The sequence below is a fragment of the Pan troglodytes genome, chromosome 18 (genome assembly GCF_028858775.2).
Source record: "Pan troglodytes isolate AG18354 chromosome 18, NHGRI_mPanTro3-v2.0_pri, whole genome shotgun sequence".
Lineage (NCBI taxonomy): Eukaryota > Metazoa > Chordata > Mammalia > Primates > Hominidae > Pan > Pan troglodytes.
Window position 1 is genome coordinate 14,611,567 of NC_072416.2, and position 24,773 is coordinate 14,636,339.

Consider the following 24,773-nt stretch of genomic DNA (forward strand, 5'->3'; position numbering starts at 1 on the left):
CTGGGTTCAAGCACGTCTCCCTGCCTCAGCCTCCTGAGTAGCTGGGATCATAGGTGCCTGCCACCATGCCTGACTAATTTTTGTATTTTTAGTAGAGACGGGGTTTCACCATGTTGGCCAGGCTGTTCTGGAACTCCTGACCTCAAGTGATCCACCTGCCTCGGCCTCCCAAAGTGCTGGGATTACAGGAGTGAGCCACAGCGCCCAGCTTACACCCGACTACTTTTTAAAATGTTTTTGTAAAGTCAGGGTTTCGCCATGTTGCCCAGGCTGATTTTGAACTCCTGGGCTCAAGCAATCCTTTTGCCTTTTGACTCCCAAAGTCCTGGGATTACAGGTGTGAACCCCTGCACCTGGCCTCAATGTTAAGATCTTAAGGGGCACAGCACAGACCTTGTCTTGTCTATCTCCCTGGCACCTCTTACAGAGTACAGCTTATTAACAGATGTTCCAGAAACTGTTACTGAACATTCGGCTTGATGCCGTGGGCTTGTCTGCATCTTGCAACTGTCACCTGGCTGAGAAATTTCTTCTATAAATAAGCAGTTTCTGTTTCAGATGTGATATGCCCTGATATTTACACCCTGTCTCTTACCCCATCCAAGACTCAAACTTAGAAACTTGAATTAGATGTGGTATTCAAATCCTTAGCTGCCGCGAAGACACAGACGGCCCCCGTAAGAACCCACGAAGCAGGCGAAGTTCATTGTTCTCAACATTCTAGCTGCTCTTGCTGCATTTGCTCTGGAATTCTTGTAGAGATATTACTTGTCCTTCCAGGCTGTTCTTTCTGTAGCTCCCTTGTTTTCTTTTTGTGATCATGTTGCAGATGGCTGGGCAGTGCTCCCAAAATGAATATTTTGACAGTTTGTTGCATGCTTGCATACCTTGTCAACTTCGATGTTCTTCTAATACTCCTCCTCTAACATGTCAGCGTTATTGTAATGCAAGTAAGTAATATTGCTTGAACGATTATTCATTGGTGTGAACTATTCTGTCTATATGGACTGCTTATTCAGAGAATCAACATAATGGGCATGATGGTGGGTTTTCTTGAATCAAAAAGAGAAAGGAAGCAAGGCAGTGATTTTAATGTTTATGGAAACAAAGTAATTATTTCGAACTGAACTTGATATGATTCAGCACTATTAGCAACATAGATTTTTTAAAAATATAAGCTCTTCTAATTAAGTGATATTTAGAATTTAAAAGTCAATGTTCATTAATTAAGGTGATTGAATGGAAATAATCCATACTTGATTATTTTGCTATCAAAACAATCCATAATTCATTATTTTAGCAAAATAATCAAGTATGACAGCCGGGTGCGGTGGATGGCTCACACCTGTAATCCCAGCACTTTGGGAGGCTGAGGTGGGTGAATCACCTGAGGTCGGCAGTTTGAGACCAGCCTGGCCAACCTGGTGAAACCCCGTCTCTACTAAAAATACAAAAAATTAGCTGGGCATGGTGGCACAGGTCTGTAATCCCAGCTACTCGGGAGGCTGAGGCAGGAGAATCATTTGAACTTGGGAGGTGGAGGTTGCAGTGAGCCGAGATCGCGCCACTGCACTCCAGCCTGGGCAACAGAGCAAGACTTTGTCTCAAAATAAATAAATAAATAATAACAATAAAGTATGTGAATATTATGTTATCAGCTCATTATCTGTCTGACGTTCTTTTCATAAAGGTGTGACCAATTCAGTGAAAGGAACGAATGCGATTCTCTGGACCTGTTTGGGACTGAGCTTAATAATTTCTTTGGCAGTTTTCGTGCTAATGTTTTTGCTAAGGAAGATAAGCTCTGAACCATTAAAGGACGAGTTTAAAAACACAGGTTGGTTTGATGGTGAATCTTTGAAATCTATTTCCAGGGGATGGCTATTGTGAGTTTCAGTTCCTTTTCTTTTTTTAGCGTTGACTATTTCACTTCGTTACAGCCCTTTCGAATGTGTTAGAACATTGTTACATTAAATGAACTTGGTAGAGGTGAGCCATCTTCATTCTGATTTTGACACCTTGGCAGATTTTCTACAATGTCAGTCTTCTCCAGGATTCTTCCATTGTTAATTACTCTATTGAAAGTACTAAGGCTTTCTTGGGAAACATCAGTCTCTTTGACTAAAGTTAGCACATCGATTAAATGCCACATTATCAGAAACTCCTAGCCAGGTCTGCTACTGTCAGGAAAAGCATATTTGTCAAGATCTATGGTCATGTTTTTATACATATATAGGTGTTCTTTGCTTGAGTGAACATTTTACTACTGAAAAATGTTAGAAATGAATAACCAGTTGCTCCTGAATTATTTGAGGAATCATCTAAAAAATAATTATTTTTAAGCAATAGAGAACCAGTCCCAGAAAAATGAATGTTCTACTTAAGTGCCTCTTAAGATAAAAATACTTCTGCAACACCTTTGCTCATGATTGGATTCCCAAGCATGTACAGCCATTGCCCTATTTCTGTATGCATTTATTTATTTATTTATTTATTTATTTAGAGATGGAGTCTCGCTCTGTGGCCCAGGCTGGAGTGCAGTGGCGTGATCTCAACTCACTGCAGCCTCTGCCTCTTGGGTTCAAACGATTCTCCCATCTCAGCCTCCTGAGTAACTGGGACTATAGGTATGTGCCACCACCTCCGACTAATTTTTGTACTTTTTGGTAGAGACAGGGTTTCATCATGTTGGCCAGGATGGTCTCAAGCTCCTGACCACAAGTGATCTGCCCGCCTCAGCTTCCCAAAGTGCTGGGATTACAGGCGTGAGCCACAGGGCCCAGCACATACTCATTCTTTTTTACTGAAAAGATCTGTTTCAAACTGGGTGTGGTGGCATGGAGCTGTAGTTCCGACTGCTCTGTAGGCTAACGTGGGAGGATTGCTTGAGCCCACGAGTTTGAATGCAGCCTGGGCAACATAGTAAGACCCCACCTCTAAAAAATGAAAAAATCTCTCTCACATTGCTTTGAGTCCCGATGTGTACTGCTAAGACTCTCATGACCACATTCTCTGTGAAGTTTGGGTTAATGTTTCCGTTTCTACATAATTAGGATCAGGTCTCCTGGGCATGGCTAACATTGACCTGGAAAAGAGCAGGACTGGTGATGAAATTATTCTTCCGAGAGGCCTCGAGTACACGGTGGAAGAATGCACCTGTGAAGACTGCATCAAGAGCAAACCGAAGGTCGACTCTGACCATTGCTTTCCACTCCCAGCTATGGAGGAAGGCGCAACCATTCTTGTCACCACGAAAACGAATGACTATTGCAAGAGCCTGCCAGCTGCTTTGAGTGCTACGGAGATAGAGAAATCAATTTCTGCTAGGTAATTAACCATTTCGACTCGAGCAGTGCCACTTTAAAAATCTTTTGTCGGAATAGATGATGTGTCAGATCTCCTTAGGATGACTGTATTTTTCAGTTGCCGATACAGCTTTTTGTCCTCTAACTGTGGAAACTCTTTATGTTAGATATATTTCTCTAGGTTACTGTTGGGAGCTTAATGGTAGAAACTTCCTTTGTTTCATGATTAAACTCTTTTTTTTCCTGACATCTAAGTTTTTATTAACGTGAGTTTTTAAAAACAAGCATGTATACCAGTGTGGGGGGTGAGGGTGGGAGAGAAAGGTGGGAGGGGGAAAGAATTCTAATCTGTTGATAATAAAGCTCCAGTTTTGGCCAGGCGCGGTGGCTCATGCCTGTAATCTCAGCACTTTGAAAGGCCGAGGCGGGCAGATTACCTGAGGTCAGGAATTTGAGACCAGCCTGGCCAACATGGTGAAACCCTGTCTTTACTAAAAATACAAAAATTAGCTGGGCATGGTGGTAGGCACCTGTAATCCCAGCTACTCAGGAGGCTGAGGCAGGAGAATCGCTTGAACCTGGGAGGTGGAGGTTGCAATGAGCTGAGATAGCATCCCTGCACTCCAGCCTGGGCAAGAGGGCGAGACTCCGTCTCAAAACAAAACAACACAAACAAACAAAAAGACCTCCAGCTTCATCTTCTGCTGGATTTTATAGTGCCCCAAAGATATGTGGTCCTTAAAAATTGTATACCACTTATTCAGGAGTCTTGTTCCTGAAAGGGTTGTTCTTGTTACAGCCCTAGTCTGGGCTGTAATCAGCTTCTTAAGGTCCCCAATGGTGTTATCTGTGTAGCATTTAACACAGACCTTCTCCACACTATCCACTCTCCACTGAGGTTGTTGCAAACAACCTCGATCATCCTAGCTGATGCTCATCATCTTGAACATGCTGACATGACAATTTTCTCACTAGAGACCTCTAAACGCTTGACTTACTGAAAAAAAAAGTACAGCATTCTGTAGATCTCAGTAACCAATTTCTTTTTCTTTTCTTTTCTTTTTTTTTTTTTTTTTTTTGAGACGGAGTCCTGCTCTCTTGCCCAGGCTGGAGTGCAGTGGCATGATCACAGCTCACTACAACCTCCACCTCTCAGGTTCAAGCGATTCTCTTGCCTCAGCCTCTCGAGTAGCTGGGATTACAGGCACGTGGCACCATGCCCTGCTGATTTTTGTATTTTTAGTAGAGATGGGGTTTCACTGTGTTGGTCAGGCTGGTCTTGAACTCCTGACCTCAGGTGATTCACCTGCCTTGGCCTCCCAAAGTGTTGGGATTACCGGTGTGAGCTATCGCGCCCGGCCCCAGTCATACGCTTCTATGGTTAGGGCGCTTCTCTCCCATATACATACATACAGATTTCAGGAAGGATCGGATGTTTCTCTTGATTTTTAAATTTTATTTATTTATTTTTTGAGACAGTCTCGCTCTGTCGTTGACACTGGAGTGCAGTGGTGCGATCTCAGCTCACTGCAACCTCTGCCTCCCGGGTTCAAGCAATTCTCTGCCTCAGCCACCCGAGTAGCTGGCATTACAGGTGCCCGCCAATGCGCCTGGCTAATTTTTGTATTTTTAGTAGAGACAGGGTTTCACCATCTTCGCCAGACTGGTCTTGAACTCCTGACCTCGTGATCCACCTGTCTCGGCCTCCCAATGTGCTGGGATTACAGGCGTGAGCCACCGTGCCTGGCCTTTTCTCTTTATTGTTAAAGGAAAGCTAACTTACGTACTTCTGCAAACAGGAGAAGCCTAGAAATCAACCAGACGAATTCAGTGTGCAGTGCACAGGTGGTTCTTGGCCTTGTGAGCTTCCAGCTTAATGAAAGCATCAGGCATTACTGTAATTACACAAGTAAATGTGTAATCGCAAACTGTGATAACAGTGCACGACATACTGTTTTCAGCCCAAAATGTGAGTGGTGCTATAATAATCATATCTAACCCTTATATAGTCTTACTAACGTGCCAGGGACTGTTCTAAATGCTTCACCTGTACTAGCTCATTTTATTTTTTTGAGACGGGGTCTCGCTCTGTTGCCCAGGCTGGACTGCGCTGGCATCATCTTGGCTCACTGCAACCTCTACCTCCTGGGTTCAAGATTCTCCTACCTCAGCCTCCCAAGTAGCTGGGATTACAGGTGCCCGCCACCACACCCGGCCTATACTAACTCATTTTAAGCACACAAAAACTCCTGGCTATGGCCGGGTGTGGTGGCTCATGCCTGTAATCCCAGCACTTTGGGAGGCCGAGACAGGCAGATCACCTGAGGTCAGGAGTTAGAGACCAGCCTGACCAACATGGTGAAAACCTGTCTTGTCCCACATTTCCAGTCTTTATTTTTATTTATTTATTTATTTATTTTTGAGATGAAGTCTCACTCTGTCACCCAGGCTGGAATGCAGTTGTGCTATCTGAGCTCACTACAACCTCTGCTTCCTGGGTTCAAACAATTCCCCTGTCTCAGCCTGCTGAGTAGCTGGGACTACAGTCGCATGCCACCACGCTCAGCTAGTTTTGGTATTTTTAGTACAGATGGGGTTTCACCATATTGGTCAGGCTGGTCTCGGACTCCTGACCTCAGGTGATCCACCCACTTTGGCCTGCCAAAGTGCTAGAATTATAGGTGTGGGCCACTGCACCTGGCCTTCCAGTGTTTAAAATCAGCATTTTTTTTTTCTTTCTTTTGAGACACAGTTTCACTCTTGTTGCCCAGGTTAGAGTGCAGTGGTACGATCTTGGCTCACTGCAACCTCCACCTTCTGGTTTCAAGCGATTCTCCTGCCTCAGCCTCCCGTGTAAGTGGGATTACAGGCACCTGCCACCACGCCTGGCTAATTTTTGTATTTTTAATATAGACGGGGTTTCACCTTGTTGGACACGGTGGTCTTGAACTCCTGACCTCGTGATCTACCTGCCTTGGCCTCCCAAAGTGCTGGCATTACAGGCATGAGCCACCGCGCCTGGCCTAAAATCAGCATTTTCTTACTCGTTTCTTTTTTTTTTTTGAGATAGGGTCTTACTCCAATGCCCAGGCTGAGTGCAGTGGCATAATCTTGGCTCACTGCAGGCTCGACCTCTGGGGCTCAGGTGACCCTCCCACCTCAGGCTCCTGTGTAGCTGGGACTACAGGCATGTACCACCACTCTCGGCTAATTTTTTTTATTCTTTTAGTAGAGACAGAGTTTCGCCATGTTGCCAAGGCTGGTCTTGAACTCCTGGGCTCAAGCGATCCTCCGACCTTGGCCTCCCAAAGTGCTGGGATTACAGGCATGAGCCACCACGCCTGGCCTAAAATCAGCATTTTCATCTGCTACATTGTTGTGTGCTAGGTCAGTCATGTTAAAGAAAAGGGTCAAACTCTAAAACATGTGAAGAGATTTATTCTGAACCAAATATGAGTGACCAATGGCCATGACACAGCCCTCAGGAGATTCTGAGAACACATACCCTAGGTGGTTGGGCCACAACTTTGTTTTATACATTTTAGGGAGACAAAAAGCATCAGTCAATACATATAAAATGTACACTGGTTCGGTCCAGAAAGGCAGGCCAACTAGAAGCAGGTATGGGGGAGTGGGGTGGTGGGGGGGTGAGTGGTTCCAAGTCATAGGTAGATTCAAAGATTTTCTTTCTTTTTTATTTTTTTAGACAGAGTCTTGCTCTGTTACCCAGGCTGGAGTGCAGTGGCACAATCTTGGCTCACTGCAACCTCTGCTTCCCAGGTTCAAGCAATCCTCCAGCCTCAGCCTCTCAAGTAGCTGGGATTACAACTGTGCGGCACCAAGCTCAGCTAATTTTTGTATTTTTAGTAGAGATGGGGTTTTGCCATGTTGGCCAGGCTGGTCTTGAACTCCTGACCTCAAGTCATCTGCTCTCCTCAGCCTCGCAAAGTGCTGGGATTACAGGTGCGAGCTACCATGCTCCTGGCCTAGATTAAAAGATTTTCTGATTGGCAATTGGTTGAAAGAGTTAAGTTATTGTCTAAAGATTTAGAATCAGCCAGGCGTAGTGGCTCTTGCCTGTAATCCCAGCACTTTGGGAGGCTGAGGTGGGTGGATCACGAGGTCAGGAGTTTGAGACCAGCATCGCCAACATAGTGAAACCCCATCTCTACCAAAAATACAAAAAATTAGCCGGGTGTGGTGGCAGGCACCTGTAATCCCAGCTACTCGGGAGGCTGAGGCAGGAGGATCACTTGAACCTGGGAGACAGAGGTTGCAGTGAGCTGAGATCACGCTATTGCACTCCATAGCCCAGGCGACAATGCGAGACTCTGTCTCAAAAAAACAAAAACAAACAAAAAAAAACATTTCTGTGTTAAGATAAGGGATTGTGGAGACCGTAGTTCTGTCATGCCAATGAAGCCTCCAGGTGGCAGGCTTCAGAAAATAGATTGTAAATGTTTCCTACTAAAGAGTCTATTCTGGGCTGGATGCCGCGGCTCACGCCCGTAATTCCAGCACTATGGGAGGCCGAGGTGGGCAGATCGTAAGGTCAGGAGTTTGAAACCAGCCTGAACAACATGGGGACACCCCGTCTCTACAGAAAATACAATAATTAGCCGGGGCTTGGTAGCATGTGCCTGTAATCCCAGCTACTTTGGAGTCTGAGGCACAAGAATCACCTGAACCTGGGAGGCGGAGGTTGCAGTGAGCTGAGATCACACCACTGCACTCCAGCATGAGTAACACAGCGAGACTGCATCTTCAAAAAAAAAGAAAAAAAAGCTAGGTGTGGTGGCTCACGCCTGTAATCCCAGCACTTTGGGAGGCTGAGGCGGGCAGATCATGAGATCAAGAGATTGAGTCCATCCTGGCCAACATGGTGAAACCCCGTCTCTACTAGAATTAGCTGGACGTGGTGGTGGGCGCCTGTAATCCCAGCTACTTGGGAGGCTGAGGCAGGAGAATTGCTTGAACTCAGGAGATGGAGGTTGCAGTGAGCCGAGATCACGCCAGTGCATTCCAGGCTGGCAACAGAGCGAGATTCGGACTCAAAAAAAAAAAAAAAAATAGCTGGGCGTGGAGGCTGATGCCTGTAATCCCAGCACTTTGGGAGGCCGAGGCGGGCGGATCACCTGAGGTCAGGAGTTCGAGATCAGCCTGGTCAACACGGAGAAATCCTAACTCTACTAAAAGTATAAAATTAGCCGGGCGCGGTGGCACATGCCTGTAATCCCAGCTACTCAGGAGGCTGAGGCAGGAGACTCGCTTGAACCTGAGAGGCAGAGGCAGAAGTTGCGGTGAGCCGAGATTGTGCCATTGCACTCCAGCCTGGGCAACAAGAGTGAAACTGTCAAAAATAAAAAAAAAAAAAGACTCTATTCTATCAGTAATTCTAAAAGGGAGGAGTCTATCGTGAGGCATGTCTGGCTCCCATTTCCCATCATGGCCTGAACTAGTTTTTCCGGTTGCCTTTGGAGTGCCCTTGGCCAAGAGGCGGGCTTCATTCAGATGACTGGGGGACTTAGAATTTTATTTTTGGCTTATAGCCACGATTTCCATAGCTGGGATTTGGTTCTTTCCACTGTGGGGGCCAAGGGAAAAACTTCCTCTTAGTCCTTTGAAAGTTGCTGAAAAATCAGCTCATAAAAGGCAGATAAACTGGAGAAAAGTAGACAAGTTTTACTGACTTGTACCCTGGGGGAGAACCACAGACTGAATACCTATCCCTCAACAGAGTTCAGCAGCTTATAAATTATTTATTTTATTTTTTGAGACAGAGTTTTGTTCTTGTTGCCCAGGTTGGAGTGCAGTGGTGCCATCTCGGCTCACTGCAACTTCTACCTCCGGGGTTCAAGCGATTCTCCTGCCTCAGCCTCCCGAGTTAGCTAGGAGTTCCTAGCTGGTCTGGAACTCCTGACCTCAGGTGATCTGCTTGCCTCCCAAAATGCTGGGATTACAGGTGTGAGCCACCGCACCCAGCCAAATTATCACAAGGCTACAAAAAGAATGAGGGCTTGGAACCCCAGCAAAACAGGTTATGGGACTGGGGAGAAGAGGAATTCTGTTGAGGAGCAATAAAGGATCACTGGAGATGGAATGGGATCCTGGAATGGAGATTATGCTGTAAACAGTTCTCTTTGGAATTTGAATGATTCTGAGAGGGTCTTTATCTTGTGAAAGCATTTGTTCAGGTGTGGTTACCTTCTCAGTTATACAGGGAGGGGAAAAATTATTATTTTTGGTGGGTCCCAAGTTTAGGCAGATGAAGGAACTTCATCCTGGCTTTGAGAGATTTGCTGTGTATGGGCGAGGCCAGAGAGACTATGATGCTTCTTCAGTCCAGCAGGTCAAAATGCCATATTTTCGGGTACTGGTTTCTAAGCCTCAACGCCACTTTTTCATTATTACAGAGAATGCTGCAGACTGGGGTTGGTGGCTCATGCCTGTAATCCCAGCACTTTGGGAGGCCGAGGAGGGTGGATCACTTGAGGTCAGGAGTTCAAGGCTGACCAACATAGTGAAAGCCAATCTCTACTAAAAACACAAAATACAAAAGTTAGCAGGCATGGTGGCACACCTGTAATCCTAACTACTCGGGAGGCTGAGGCAGGAGAATCGCTAGAACCCGGGAAGCGGAGGTTGTAGTGAGCCGAGATCGCGCCATTGCACTCCTGCCTGGGCGACAGAGTGAGACTCCATCTCAAAATAAAAAAAACAAAAATAACAAAGACGTATTATGGATCAATTGAGTAAGTCTCCTTCAGCATTAGAGGAAAAAAAGAAAGTAGAGGAGAATATACTACCTACAGAATTGTTTTTTAAAACATCTCCTTAAGTGTATGCTTATGTGTACAAGGTTATGATATAAAATACATTTCTTCACTCGGGGTGTGGGCAAAACAAGTTGGGAAAATACTCCTTCAGTCCCTTTTCCCCGATGTGTAAAATGGGACAAAACCCTGGACTTCATAAGAATGTGCAGGGCGCGGTGGCTCACGCCTGTAATCCCAGCACTTTGGGAGGCCGAGGTGGGTGGATCACGAGGTCAGGAGATGGAGACCATCCTGGCTAACACGTTGAAACCCCGTCTCTACTAAAAAAATACAAAAAATTAGCTGGGTATGGTGGCAGGAGCCTGTAGTCCCAGCTACTTGGCAGGCTGAGGCAGGAGAATCACTTGAACCCGGGAGGTGGAGGTTGCAGTGAGCCAAGATCGCGCCACTGCACTCCAGCCTGGGCAACAGAGCGAGATGCCGTCTCAAAAACAAAACAAAACAAAAGAACGTTGTGAATGTGTAACACTTGTGTTCACACTCAATCCATCACCTTTTCTATCTCCACTGCCACCACTGTAGACAGGCACCATGTCTTGCCTGGACAACTGCAATAACTCCTTAACCACCTGCTCTTTCTCCACCCTGCCCCCATTATAATTCATTCTCAGCCCAGGAAGAGCCATTTTTGTTGTTGTTGTTGTTGAGAGGGAGTCTCACTCTGTCACCCAGGCTGGAGTGCAGTGGTGGGATCTCGGCTCACTGAAACCTCTGCCTCCCGGGTTCAAGCAATTCTCCTGTTTCAGCCTCCCCAGTAGCTGGGACTACAGGCGCACGCCACCATGCCTGGCTAATTTTTGTATTTTTAGTAGAGATGGGGTTTCCCTATGTTGGCCAGGCTGGTCTCGAACTTCTGACCTCAGGTGATTCACCCACCTTGGCCTCCCAATCATGCCTTGGGATTACAGGCATGAGTCACCGCGTCCGGCCTAGGAGCCATATCTTAAAACCTAATTCAGATCGTGTCACTCCTCTGCTTGAGTCCTTTTTTTTTTTTTTTTGGTAGAGAACGGCGTCTCGCTATGTTGCCCAGGCTGCTCTTGAACTGCTGGCCTCAAGTGATCCGCCTGCCTCCGCCCTCCCAAGTGCTGGGACCTTCCTAGAATTAGGCAGAAAAGCCCAAACTCCTTCCTCTGGCCTGCAAGGCCCTCCCTCCACCTCTTCAATCTCCTTTTCTCACTCACCCTCTCGAACTCCTGACCTCAGGTGATCCGCTCGCCTCGGCCTCCCAAAGTGTTGGGATTACAGGCGTGAGCCACCGCACCAGGCCTATTTTCTCACTCATCCCCTCGCTCCTGTCAACCCCTCCAGGCAGGGGCCTTGCAATTGCCCCTCCTTATGGAACACTTTCCCTGGGGATCTTCCCGGACTGGTTTCCTCTCATCATCCAGGTCTGGGCTCAGAAGTCGCCTCCTTAGAGAGGCCCTCCGGGATTGCCCATCCGCCTGTGCCCACGCTTTGTCCCGTTCCTCTATTTTTATTTCCTTTCCCGCTCGCATCCCTCTCTGGGACGAAGTCGCCCCATCACTCGTGGCTTTCTTCTCTGTCGCCCCGACAGGAGTGGGAACCTCAGGAAGGCAGGGGAGGCGTCTTGGGCACTTGGGGACAGTGACGCCTCCTCGCGGGGTCTCGGGTTTACCCTGAGTCTCCAGCCCGCGTAGCCTCAGCACCGCTCTCCACACCGGGTCCGGCGACCTGGATCTGCGCCGCGGTTTACGTTCCGGGTCGGCGGGCGGGGCCTCGTCGGCGGCCAGGCTTTACTTCCGGGGCGGGGCGGCCGGGGCGGGGCTCCTGTCTCCCGGCCTGTCTGGAGCTCGGCAGCCGCAGAAGCGGCAGCGGCGGCGGCGCGGCGCAGGCACCGGCCCGGGGAGAGGCACCATGAGCGGTGAGTGGCGGCCCCGCCGCTGTCACCTGCCCCAGCCGCCCCGGCTCCCGCCGCTCCAGCTGCACACTCCGGCCCCTGCGTCCTCGCGCCCCGCTCCCTCGCAGACCCCCTCCCAGTCGCTCCCTTTTCCAGACCCCTGGCCCCCAGGACTCCCGGCTCGTGGCCCCTGCTCACCTGCGGGTCTCTGATCTCCCGTGGCGGGGCACTCCTGGTCTCCTGACTCCTGCCCATCCATAAAAACCAGCTCCTAAACCCCTGTCCCCAGTTGTTCCAGTCCTGCGATCCCCTTGCCTAGTGTCCAGACCCCCAGTTCTGAGACCTCCCAGGTCTCAGTCTCTCCTAACTCCTAGACCCGCTGCGTCCCAGCTCCAGTTCCAGGTCCCCCATCCCCAGTCATCCCCGCTACCCAGGCCCCTGGTCTCCAGTCCCTGCAGTTTCCACACAGGCAGAGTCTTTCTGGACAGTTAGTTTGCTGACCCCAGTACCCCCGTGTCCCAGGAGCTTCTGGTCCCCAGAGGAGCTCAATTCTGCAACCCGTTTGTCTTCCCCATCCCTCTCATCCCTCCCACCCCTGTTCCCAGTGCTTTGCTCTTCTCATCACCAGTTCTTCCCAGTTACCCACTCGGCTTCCCTCTCCGGTCCTGGCTTTTACATTTCGATGATCCTTGCATATTCCATCCGTTTCCATGTCTTATCCTGGCTCATCATTATCATTTAAGATCTCTCTTGCCTTGTCCTGCAGCCCTTCCCTTCTTGTCCCGTGCCCAGCCCATCTGGGGACCGTCACTTCGTCCTTGTTCTTCCCAGTCCAAACTTCTTCCTCTCACCATCCAGGGGGTGGTGTTGATGGGGATGCTGGAAGTGAGAGGGAGGTGGGTGTGGGCAGCTCGTCCTCAATGTTTTCTGAAATTTAGTCCCTTGACTCTACCCTCCTTTCCTCTGAGGAGTCTTATTGGTGTTTTGGTGCTAAGTCATTCCTGGGTGTTGTATGTGGAGATGGGAGTGACTCAGGGAAGCCTCTCAGCTCTCCCCTGACTGTCTGTCCAGCCACTCTGGGATCTGGATTTATTTAGGAAGCCCCGCCTATCCTCCTAGTGCTTGTTTTCCCCTCACTGTGGAATTGTTTCTGAGGATCCCTGCATCCAGCCCTCCTGGCCGTTGCCTTCCACTCAGGCATTTCTGGAGGTTGAGCGAGGGGCAAGGCCAAGGGATACTGCTGTCTTCAATTTTAACTTTTAAAGTTATCTCTGTGGACCTTTTTTGTTGGTTGGTTGTTTAAACAAGTGATGTTCCTTTTGTTTTTGTTATTCAAGGGCAAGATTTGTGAAATGGACAGTCCTAATAATGAGGGGGCTGGTGAGGGGGAGTTTCCTGGGAGATAATCCACCTTTGGTTGCCAAATCAAATGATTTTAAGCCTAAGTATGGTTTCTGATTCGTGAATGTTAGTAATACCTCAATAAAGATGTTATGAGCTGGCTTCCACCAGGAGCTGAGGTAGGTTGGTGTAAGTACAGGCCCTGAGGCCAGACATCCTGGGTTCAAATCTTGGCCCTGCCACATAAACCTGTGTTATTTAAGAGTAAGTTCTCGACCATTCTGGGAGTCCCAGCAAAATGAGGATACCTAGTAGTACCTATCTCCTAGGCTTGTAATGACTAAATAACATTCATCAGTTAAAGTGACTGGTACTGTGAATATCACGAGGTGCATTGTCAGAATCTCAGAGCTGCCTGCTGTTGTTTCTGCAAGAGCTCATGTGGGGTAGGAGTGGGGTTGTTTTTGCCTAGTTATGAGAGGAGGGCTGGGACCAGGCACTGTCTGAAAATCTTTTCCTTTTACTATGACCAAGGAGTCTTTGCCACAAGCTCACAGTTCTGGACCCTTTTCGTTTTACCTTTAGCACAAGAGACAATGAAATTGATAAGCCAATAGAAATTGATCAGTTTATCTTTCAAGGAGAAATAATATGAAAACTCTGGTGGCACGCGCCTGTAATCCCAGCTGCTTTGGAGGCTGAGGCAGGAGAATCGCTTAAACCCCGGTGCCAGAGGTTGCACTGAGCCAAGATCAAGCCACTGCACTCCAGCCTGGGCGACAGAACAAGACTTCGTCTCAAAACAAACAAACAAACAAAAAAACAAAAGAAAGAAAACTTTAAAATTTAATTAAAAAATCATTACGTCTGCTGGGTGTGATGGCTCACACCTGTAATCTCAGCACTTTGGGAGGCAGATGCAGGCTATCACTTGAGATCAGGAGTTTGAGACCAGCCTGGCCAACATGGTGAAATCCCATCTCTACTAAAAATACAAAAACTAACAGGGCATAGTGGCAGGCGCCTGTAATCGCAGCTACTCGGGAGGCTGAGGGATGAGAATCTCTTGAACCCAGGAGGTGGAGATTGCAGTGAGCAGTGATCATGCCACTGCACTCCAGCCTGGGCAACAGAGTGAGACTCAGTCTCCAAAAAAAAAAAAAAAAAAAAAAAAAAAAAAAATCGTTACATCTAAAGCCAAAGAGAAAAGGAAACCAACAAATGACTTTTTAGGAAAAAGCATTAAGGATGAAAACCTTCTTTTGGAAACATTGTAATTGAGGCAGAAAAAGTGGTCTGTGAAAATGGAAGGGGAAGTCCAACGATATATTTTGTTTCTTGAGAATGCAGTTGAAAGTGGGTTTCCCCACTTGTGGGGTGGGTAACTGGTACACGATAAAATAAAGTGGCGTGGAAATATTTCCTCTTTCTTCTGTTCCCCACTTATAATATTTTATTTATTTACTTATTTTATTTATGTTTTAGAGATGGAGTCACGCTCTGTCACCCAGGCTGGAGTGCAGTGGCAGGATCTTAGCTTACTGCAACCTTCGCCTCCAGGGTTCAAGCAATTCTTCTGCCTCAGGCTCCCAAGTAGCTGGGACTACAGACATGTACCACCATGCCCGGCTGATTTTTGTATTTTTAGTAGAGATGGAGTTTCGCTGTGTTGGCCAGGCTGGTCTCCAACTCCTGGCTTCATGTGATCCTCTTGTGAACTCCTGGCTTCATATGATCCACCTGCCTCAGCCCCACAAAGTGCTGGGATTACAGGCGTGAGCCACTGTGCTCCGGCCGTAACATTTTATTTTATAGTGTATTTTAAAAACTCAGAATCTAAGTAAGGTTTAAACAGTGCACATTGGTTTGTGTTTTAAATCTTTTAGGTCTCTCCCTCACCTCCTGTTTATTTTATTTTTATTTTTTGGTATTTTCAGAGCCGTGTAAACATCACCATAGTTAATTTCACAACATTTTAATTACCTTAGAAAGAAACTTTGTACCCATTAGCAGTCATTCATCTTCCCCCTCCCCTCAGACCCTGGGAACCACTCATCTACTTTCTGTCTCTGGATGTGCCTGTTGTGGGTATTTCATATAAATGAAATCATACAATACGTGACCTCTCTTATCTGGCTTTTTTCACTCGGTATAATTTTCCTGAGGTTAAACCACACTACAGCATATATCTGTACTTCATTCCTTTTTGTGGCCACATTATATTCCTTTATGTGGATATCATATTTTGTTTATTCATGCATCAAAAATGGGCATTTGAGTTGTTTCTACTTTTTAGCTGTTCTGAATAATAATGCTGCTATGAACGTTCACGCACATGTTTTTGTGGGGGCAAGTCTCTTCATTTCTCTTGGGCATGTTTGTAAGAGTGGAATTGCAGGGTCATATGGTAACTGTTTAACCATTTGAGGAGCTGTGTCAGACTGTTTTCTAAAGTGGCTGCACCATTTTCAATTCTCACCAGCAGCATATGAGGGTTCTGTTTCTCCACACCTTCCCCAAGAGTCTTTTTAATCATAGACATTCTAGTGAGTGTGAAGTGGTATTTCTTCGTAGTTTTGATTTGCATTTCCCTAGTGACTAGTGATGTTGAGCATCTTATCTTGTGCTTATTGACCAATTGTGTATCCTCCTTGGAGAAATGCCTCTTCAGATCCTTTGGCCATTTTAACATTCGGTGGTCTTTTTATTGCTGATCTATAAGAATCCTCTGTAATTTTTAGATACCAGTCCCTTATCAGGTTTATTGTTTACAAAAATTTTCTCCCCTTCCATGGTTTGTCTTTTCATTTTCTTTTTCTTTTTTTTTTTTCGAGTTGGAGTCTTGCTCTATCACCCAGGCTGGAGTGCTGGAGTGCAGTGAGCAATCTCGCCTCACTGCAACCTCTGCCTCCCAGGTTCAAGTGATTCTCCTGCCTCAGCCTCTGGAGTAGCTGGGACTACAGGTGCACACCCCCACACCCAGCTAACTTTTTTGTTGTTTCAGTAGAGATGGGGTTTTGCCATGTTGACTGGGCTGGTCTCGAACTCCTGGCCTCAAGTGGTCCGCCTACCTCAGCCTCCCAAAGTGCTGGGATTACAGGCATGAGCCACCGCGCCTGGCCAATTTTTGTATTGTTAGTGTTGATGGGGTTTTACCATGCTGGCCAGCTGGTCTCCAGCTCCTGACCTCAATTGATCTGCCTGCCTCAGCCTCCCAAAGTGCTGGGATTACAAGCCTGAGCCACTGTGCCTGGGCTCTTTTCACTTTCTTGGTGGTGTTTTTTGAAGCAGTCTTTTTTTAAACTACAGGCTGCCCTTGAATCTCTCTCCTTTTCCCCCTTGCATTTGTTGTTGAAGGAAACACAGTTATTTATCCCAAGGATCCTTTGCAGGCCTCTGCTGATTGCATCCTTTTGGTGTGGCATAAAGTGTTTTTCAGTCTCTTGTATGTGCTATAAATTGGTAATTAGAGTCTGCTGTATTTTTGAGTTGAAAATGTTTGAGTAGAGTCAGAGGCAAGATGGGTGCAAAGCTGAATACATTAAGTACAAATAACCAGGCAGTGGAATGGCACTAGGTAATATATATATACAAGATAAATGGGTATCATGAGGCCAGAAACAACTAAGATGACCATTAATTGGGGAGTAGGTAAACCTAGTGTGCTGTGGACACCTGACGGAAAGCCTCAGAAATGTTAAAAGGATTGATACGGATTCATACACATCACCGTGGCTGCATCTCAACGTTAATGTTCTGTAAAAAAAGCAGGGTGGGTCTGGCGTGATTGCTCACGCCTGTAATCTGAGCCCTTTGGGAGGCCCAGGTGGGAGGATTGCTTGAGTCCAGGAGTTTGAGACCAGCCTGGGCAACATAATGAGATCTCATCTCAAAAAAAAAAAAAAAAGCAGGGTGTAGAATTATACCTAAAATATATACCTTGATGCAAATTAAAACATACTGAAGACAATATTTATGGATTCATATATGTATGTAGACCTAAAAAGATTATCAGGAAGAAAGATGCCTGCCAGACATGTGTGGGTGGTTATTGTAGGGTGGTGGTCACAATTTGTTTATTTTTCTTTAAAGAACCCAGTAGATAGGAATACTTGATTGCCCACCTCTTCAGACTATGTAAGGAATGCTGATTTTCAGATATGTGTTTGTTGTTACTGGGAAAGTAGAACTCGTAGAGCCAGAAAGTCATTATACTCAAGTTTTGTCTTTTGTAAGTCTTCATCCTTAAGTTCCTGGATGCTCCTTTCCATCAGTTTTTTTTTTTTTTTTTTTTTTTGAGATGGAGTCTTGCTCTGTCACCCAGGCTGGAGTGCAGTGATGCGATCTCGGCTCACTGCAAGCTCTGCCTCCTGGGTTCAGGCCATTCTCCTGCCTCAGCCTCCCGAGTAGCTGGGACTACAGGCGCTTGCAACCACGCCCAGCTAATTTTTTGTATTTTTAGTAGAGATGGGGTTTCACCATGTTAGCCAGGACGGTCTCGATCTCCTGACCTCGTGAACCACCTGCCTCGGCCTCCCAAAGTGCTGGGATCACAGGCGTGAGCCACCGCGCCCGGCCTCCATCAGTAAAGGAGACACTGAGATTCCTGTTTCAAGGGTGAGGAAAGCCAGGCCCATAGTGATCAAACAATTTGTGTAACAGATGAGCTCTAACATTCATCATATATCAGAGTTTTGGGCTTAATGGGTAATTTACTGCTGTTTCTTGCCTGACGTTAATGTATATTTTGGCAGCTTTTTATTAAAAAAAATTTTTTTTAATTAACGAATATTTTTTTGAGACAGATTCCCACTGTGTTGTCCAGGCTGGAGTGCAGTGCCACTATCTTGGCTCCCTGCAACCTCTGCCTCCTGGGCTCCAGTGATTCTCTTGCCTCAGCCTCCTGAGTAGCTGGGATTACGGGCGTGCACCACCACGCCTGGCTAATTTTTTGTATTTTTAGTAGAGATGGGTTTTGCCATGTTGTGCAGGCTGATCTCAAAATTCTGAGCTCAGGTGATCCACCTGCCTTGGCCTCCCAAAGTGCTAGGATTACAGGTGTGAGCCACTGCGCCTGGGTTACAATTTTTTTTTTTTTTTTTGTAGAGATTGGGTCTTACTACGTTGCCCAGGTTTATCTGTTACTCCTGGCCTTAAGCCATCCTGTCTCAGCCTTCCAAAGTGCTGAGATTATAGTTGTGAGCCACTGTGCCCAGCTGCTTTTTCTTAGTTTTCTGGAATGTTGAAGGTCACAGTTTTCTCCTCGGCACTGACTGGGCCCTCTCTGACAGTAGCTTGTACTTAGAATAAATAATCAGCTGAAATGAATGAATGAATGAAAAAAGAATATTTGTGGTTTTCATTCAAAGTAGAAAAGTGATGCTATCAACATTTTTTCCCCCTTGTGAAGGCACTGGATTGATCTATGATGGTGGAATGCAAGAAGTACATGTTCTACCATCAGCAAACAGTTGACCCCCACCTCTGCTAGCAACTGGCGATGGACTAGGTCCTACTGATGTTGGCTATCTTGCCTCCTGGTTGCTTGACTCCAGGTAACTGATAGGAACTCAAATGCTTAGAGCTCTTAAAATTTGGAACTAAAATCCAAGATTTTATAGATTTCTCCAAATTGTGGCAATGTGAGCATATTTCCAGATAAAGCACCTTCCATCTGCCACTGTCTTGTCTATACATAGGCCGTATATTTGCAGTGGGGGTGATATCACCCCCAAGGGGGTGAACACTGGTTCTCAGGAGAGAAAAAAAACTTACTTGGATGTATAAAGCACAGATAGGCATATAGTACATAAACAGATGTACATTGTATCTGTGGTATTACTTTTTCATGGAGGGGATGATTAGCAAAAAAGTGTCTAAAAAGTGTCCTTAGGGGGAAAGAATGAAAAAGATTGAGCTGGACACAGTGGCTCACACCTGTAATTCCAGCACTTTAGGAGGCTAAGGTGGGAGGATCGCTTGAGCCCAGGAGTTTGAGATCAGCCTGGGCAACATAGTGGGACCCGTCTGCCTGTCTTTGTACACACACACACAAATTAGCTGGGTGTAGTGGTGCATGCCCATGGTCCTAGCCACTCGAGAGGCTGGGCTGACGTGGGAGGATCACTTGAGCCTGGGAGGTTGAGGCTACAGTGAGCCATGAATGTACCATTGCACTCCAGCCTGGGTGACAGAGCCAGACCCCTCAGACCCTGTCTCAAAAAAAAAAAAAAAAAAAAGAAAAGATTGAGACTGATATAGGCTGCAGTAATTGTATTATTATCATACAACTTTGCATCTTGCTTTCACCATTAACATTTCAGGACAAAACTTTACCACATTGCTCCATGGGCTCACTATTGATCACTTTTATGGAATGTACAGTCCATCATTCATCATTTTGCATGTAGTACAACTTTTAACTATTGATTCTAGTTGTAGAAACTTAGCCTATCTTCCTCTCTCCCTCTCCTCCCTCTCTCTCTCTCTCTCTCCCTCCCTCCCTCCCTCCCTCTCTCCCTCTCTCCCTCTCTCCCTCTCTCCCTCCCTCCCTCTCTCCCTCTCTCCCTCTCTCCCTTCCTCCCTTCCTCCCTTCCTCCCTTTCCTCTCTTTTTCTTTTGAGACAGGGTTTTGCTCTGTTGCCCAGGCTGGAATGCAGTGGTGATACAATTATAGCTCACTGCAGCCTTGATCTCCTGGGCTCAAATGTCCCTCCCACCTCAGCCTCCTGAGCAGCTAGGACTAAAGGTGCGCCACCACACCCGTCTAACTTTTTCATATGGTGTAGAGACAGGGTCTCAGTATATTGCCCGAGCTGGTCTCAAACTCCAGACCTCAAGTGATCCTCCTGCTTCAGCCTCCCAAAGTGCCAGGATTACAGGTGTGAACCACTGTACCCGGCTTTCCTTCTTTCTTTTTTGTTTCTGTTATAAGTAATGATGCAGTGAACATTTTTTTTCAAGGTAGTTTTCCATCCTTTAGATTATGTCTGTAGGGAGATTTTCCAAAAGTAGCATTAACATCGAAGAGTTTATCACTTTTGCTTCCTTTTTTTTTTTTGGCCTATAATTAAACTCAGTTGAATTGATTTGATTTTTTCCAAAGTGGCTGCACTAGTTTCAATGCTGCTAGTAAGAATAAGGGCTCTGGTGGAAGCAGAGGTTGGCCAGAAATTTGGGGTTCAACATTCAGCAAACATTGGATGATAGTTTGGTGTATCCTCTATTGTTTATCAAAAGGTTGTTACCACTGGGGTCTGTTGAAGCAAAAGGATTTTGTTGGGACCGTGCTGAGTGTGTTAGCCAGGGCTCTTTTCAGTGGAATGTGGCAGAAGCTGATGAAACTGATTTCAACAGCATGGGAATATATGGTGTCTTGTAATGAAAAAGTCTAGACATAGGGCTGGCTTCAAGCTTAGCTGGATCCACGTGTTAAAGGACTATCAGGATTATCTTTCTGTCTGGCTGTCAACTCGTCTTTTCTCTCTGTTGGCTTCACCCACAGGCAGCCGCTCCTCCATGGAGCGGGCTGGCCATGTGGTCATCCTGCGACCCATCACTGTGATTTTGGTTGGCCAGGTCTGGACCATAAGTCTAGTCTGGAGCCTGTGGGTGGGAGTCCATCCTACTAAATTGGATGGAGGATGAACTTCAGGGGAAGGGCTGCTGTAATTTTGGATGGGGTGGTTAGGAATGTGATGTGGCAGCAGAGGCTTCATGAGGCAGGTGGCTCCTAGGTTTTCTTCCTGAGCAGCTGAAAGGGGTTGGAATTGCCTTATCTTTTTTTTTTTTTTGAGATAGAGTCTCGCTCTGTCACCCAGGCTGGACTGTAGTGGCGTGATCTTGGCTCACTGCAACCTCTGTCTCCCATGTTCAAGTGATTCTCCCGCCTCGAGCGCCACCATGCCTGGCTCATTATTGTATTTTTAGTAGAGATGGGGTTTCACCATGTTGGCTAGGCTGGTCTCGAACTCCTGACCTCAGGTGATTCACTGACCTCGGGCTCCCAGCGTGCTGGGATGACAGGTGTGAGACACTGTACCTGACCAGAATTGCCTTTTCCTGAGGTGGGAGAGCCAGTAGGGGAGCAGGTTAGGTGGGGGCTGAGCAGTTTGAATCCTGCAAGGGGAGTGAGGACTCTTCCTTGCCCTGACTTTTTGCTGTCCGGGAGCCCTTCAGAGACCTGGCACTAGTGTTTCCTCTGCTCACCCAGGCAGTACCCCGCTTCCTCCGAGGAGGGAAACTTGCCCACTCCATCTCATTTTTCTTCGCTTGCATCTGTGTTTCTTGGAATCTGCTCTTTCCTCCTACAACTTCAAAAAAAAAAAAAAAAAAAAAAAAGCGAAAACCCAAAATGACATTAAAAACTATTGTGAAAACAGAATATACCTTTAAATATACATTCCTGGCACATTTAATATTTAAATTTGTAGGTATTCCTCTTCTGCCTTTGTTCAAAGCATACACTATATATGCATTTTGCATAATTGCATTGTATCTCCGTTTGAATGAGCGTTTCTGCTTACATGATAGCACTTATCCACGTTCCTTCTCTTCACGATTCTTTGAAAAGGCAGCATAGCATTCCACCAAATTGATGTACCGCAGCTATTTAACCTCTCTCCCATTGCAAAAGACAGTCAATTCCATTTATGGTGTTCTAGGATAGGATTGGTAGGCGTTTCCTGTGAAGGGCCAGATAGTAAATATTTTCTACTTTGTGGGCCATCTGGTCTCAGCCTCAAGTATTCATCTCTGCTGTCGTAGTTTGAAGGCAGCCACAGACCATGGGTAAATGAATGGACGTGGCTGTGTTCCAATAAAACTTTATTTAGAAAAAGTCAGCAGCTGGATTTGGCTCGGGGGCTATAGTTGACTGACCCCTACACTAGGACACTGCAATACAAATCTTCGTGCCCATTGATGCTCAGGAAGTCATTGTGTTATTACGGAAAAGCTTCGGATACAGACAAGTTCTGGATTTAACTCCCTATTGAAGAAGTTGGGCAGTTTTTTGTTTTCTGTCTTATTTTTTTGAGACAGGGTCTCACTCTGTCACCCAGGCTGGAGTGCAGTGGTGCAGTCATAGCTCACTGCAGCCTCAACCTCCTGGGCTCAAGTGATCCTTCCTCCTCAGCTCCCCAGGAGGCTGTGACTACAGGTGTGTGCCACCATACCTGGCTAATTTTTTTTTTTTTTTAATTTTCATAGAGACGAGGCCTTACTATGTTGCCTAGGGTGGTCTTGAAGTCCTGAGCCCAAGCAGCCCTCCCACCTTGGTGTCCCAAAGTGCTGGAGTTACAAGTGTGAGCCACTGCACCCGGCCTGGGCAGATTTTTGAACTTCTCTGACTTTTACTCTTTTTTTTTTTTTTTTTTTTTGAGACAGAGTCTCACTCTGTCACCCAGGCCGGAGTGCAGCGGTGTGATCACTGCAACCTCCACCTCCTGGGTTCGAGTAATTCTCCTGCCTTAGACTCCCGAGTAGCTGGGACTACAGGTGCGTGCCACCACGCCCAGCTAATTTTTGTATTATTAGTAAAGACGGGGTTTCACCATGTTGGCCAGGCTAGTCTTAAACTCCTGGCCTTGTGATCTGTCTGTCTTGGCTTCCCAAAGTGCTGGGATTACAGGCGTGAGCCAGCATGCCTGACTCTGACTCTTACTCTTAATTCCCTTTTCAGAAAATGGAAATTAAAGCAAGTAATGAATGTATAGTGCCTTTCTCAGGACCTGGAACATACAGGACCAGGTGAAATTGTTATTTGTATCTTTTCTCATTTCCCCTGTTCCTTTTTAGCTTAATTTCCAAGGTGTGAAAAGGGATTTTGATTTATTTTTGTAGCTTTTGATATGCATTGCCACATCGCTTTTCAGAACTTACTGCACCCATAGATTGTTACCAGTGGTGTGTACTTGATTTATCATAGCTTTACCAGCATTGGGGAATTTCACTTTAAATGTTTCTTGGAGGCTGGGTACGGTGGCTCATGCCTGTAATCCCAGCACTTTGGGAGGCTGAGGCAGGTGGATCACCTGAGGTCAGGAGTTTGAGACCAGCCTGAACAACATGGTGAAACCACACCTCTACTAAAAATACAAAAATTAGCTGGGTGTGGCGGCGGGTGCCTGTAATCCCAGCTACTCAGGAGGCTGAGGCAGGAAAATCACTTGAACCCGGGAGGCAGAGATTGCAGTGAGCCAAGATCATGCCACTGCACTCCAGCCTGGGCGACAGAGTGAGACTCCATCTCAAAAAAAAAAAAAAAAAAAAGTTTATTGGTTAATTCATAGTTACATAATGGTGCCATGTGGTAGTTATTAATAGGCATATAATTTGCATTTCTCCAACCAGGAGGGAAGATATTCTTTCTTTTTTGAGATAGGATTTTGCTGTGTCACTCAGGTTGGAGTGCAGTGGTGTCATCAGTGCTCACTGCAGCCTTGACCTATAGGCTCAAGTGATCCTCCCACCTCAGCCTCCCTCATAGCTTGGACTACAGGTGTGTGCCACCACACACGGCTAATTTTTAAAAAACTTTTTGTAGGGACGGGGTGTCACTGTATTGCCCAGGCTGGTCTCAAACTCCTAGGCTCAAGCAATTCCCTTGTCTCTACCTCCCAAAATGCCAAGATTACGGGTGTGAGCCACCATGCTTGGCCTATTGTCTCTTTAAAGTTTTTGTACATTGCCATGCTAGTGTTTTTTTTTTGTTTTGTTTTCTACAGCAAGAACTGGTGAACTGGGTTGGCCTCCTGTTTTGCAAATAAAGTTTTATTGGAACAAAGCCATTTCTATTCAATTACTGTTGTCTATGGTTGCTTTCAGGCTGCAATGGCAGAATTGAGTAACTGTGACAGAGAGTGTATGGCCTGCAAAGCCTAAAATATTTACTGTTTTGCTCTTTACAGGAAATACTTGCCAATCCCTGCTCTAGAGTAATTTTTTTTTTTGAGATGGAGTCACACTCTGTCGCCCAGGCTGGAGTGTAGTGGTGTAATCTCAGCTTATTGCAACCTCAACCCTTTGGGTTCAAGCGATTTTCCTGCATCAGCCTCCCAGTAGCTGGGATTACGGGTGGGTGCCATCATGCCTGGCTAATTTTTGTATTTTCGGTAGAAATGGGGTTTCACCATGTTGTTCAGGCTGGTCTTGAACTCCTGACCTCAAGTGATCTGCCTGCCTTGGCCTCCCAAAGTGCTGGGATTACAGACGTGAGCCATGATGCCCGGCCTGCTCTAGAGTAAATTGATGGTCCCCATTCTTTGCTCATTTATTTTGTCTTTGATCTTAGACACCATAAGCCCACATGGATGGCCCGAGCCCATCTGTCTGCATGCGGAGCCTGTCTCTTTCCATTGTGTGCTGGCAGACAGTCTGTCCTTTTGTCCTGGGCCAGCTGTGCCACTTCACCCTACAATACTGGGAGCCA

At 46.4% G+C, this 24,773-nt stretch overlaps 3 protein-coding genes across 22 annotated transcripts in view; 2 read left to right on the forward strand and 1 right to left on the reverse strand.

Moving 5' to 3' along the window:
* The window catches only part of NPIPB2 (nuclear pore complex interacting protein family member B2), a 49,011-nt gene extending 37,133 nt beyond the window's left edge, over positions 1–11,878 (reverse strand). The window contains exon 1 of one of the 5 annotated variants that reach the window (XM_054668866.2): positions 11,781–11,878. The gene's annotated coding sequence lies outside the window, so the exon portion shown is untranslated. The remainder of the gene's footprint in view (positions 1–11,780) is intronic. The other 4 variants (XM_054668871.2, XM_054668873.2, XM_054668874.2 and 1 more) reach the window with 4 other exon arrangements.
* Positions 36–3,552, forward strand: TNFRSF17 (TNF receptor superfamily member 17). Its single transcript, XM_523298.7, has 3 exons — positions 36–950; positions 1,691–1,837; positions 3,054–3,552. Exons 1-3 carry the CDS (start codon positions 821–823, stop codon positions 3,329–3,331), a joined length of 555 nt encoding a protein of 184 aa, XP_523298.2. The 5' UTR covers positions 36–820; the 3' UTR covers positions 3,332–3,552.
* A 28-nt stretch (positions 11,879–11,906) lies between the features above and the next one.
* SNX29 (sorting nexin 29) overlaps positions 11,907–24,773 on the forward strand; it is a 592,115-nt gene continuing 579,248 nt past the window's right edge. For 9 of the 16 annotated variants that reach the window (XR_010152278.1, XR_010152273.1, XR_010152274.1 and 6 more), the window contains exon 1: positions 18,754–18,898. Coding sequence is in view for 9 of the 16 variants with exons in the window: in XM_024349766.3 (XP_024205534.1) it covers positions 18,862–18,898 (37 nt within the window). In the remaining 7 variants the exon portion in view is untranslated. Of the gene's footprint in view, positions 12,027–18,753; positions 18,899–24,773 lie in introns of those variants that run through there. The other 7 variants (XR_010152279.1, XR_010152276.1, XR_010152275.1 and 4 more) reach the window with 1 other exon arrangement.

Coding starts and splice junctions, on each gene's coding strand:
- TNFRSF17 (XM_523298.7), top strand. CDS start 821: ATGTTGCAGATGGCTGGGCAGTGCTCCCAAAATGAATATTTTGACAGT. Junction 951..1,690: donor TCAGCGTTATTGTAATGCAA/GTAAGTAATATT, acceptor CTTTTCATAAAG/GTGTGACCAATTCAGTGAAA. Junction 1,838..3,053: donor GGACGAGTTTAAAAACACAG/GTTGGTTTGATG, acceptor CTACATAATTAG/GATCAGGTCTCCTGGGCATG.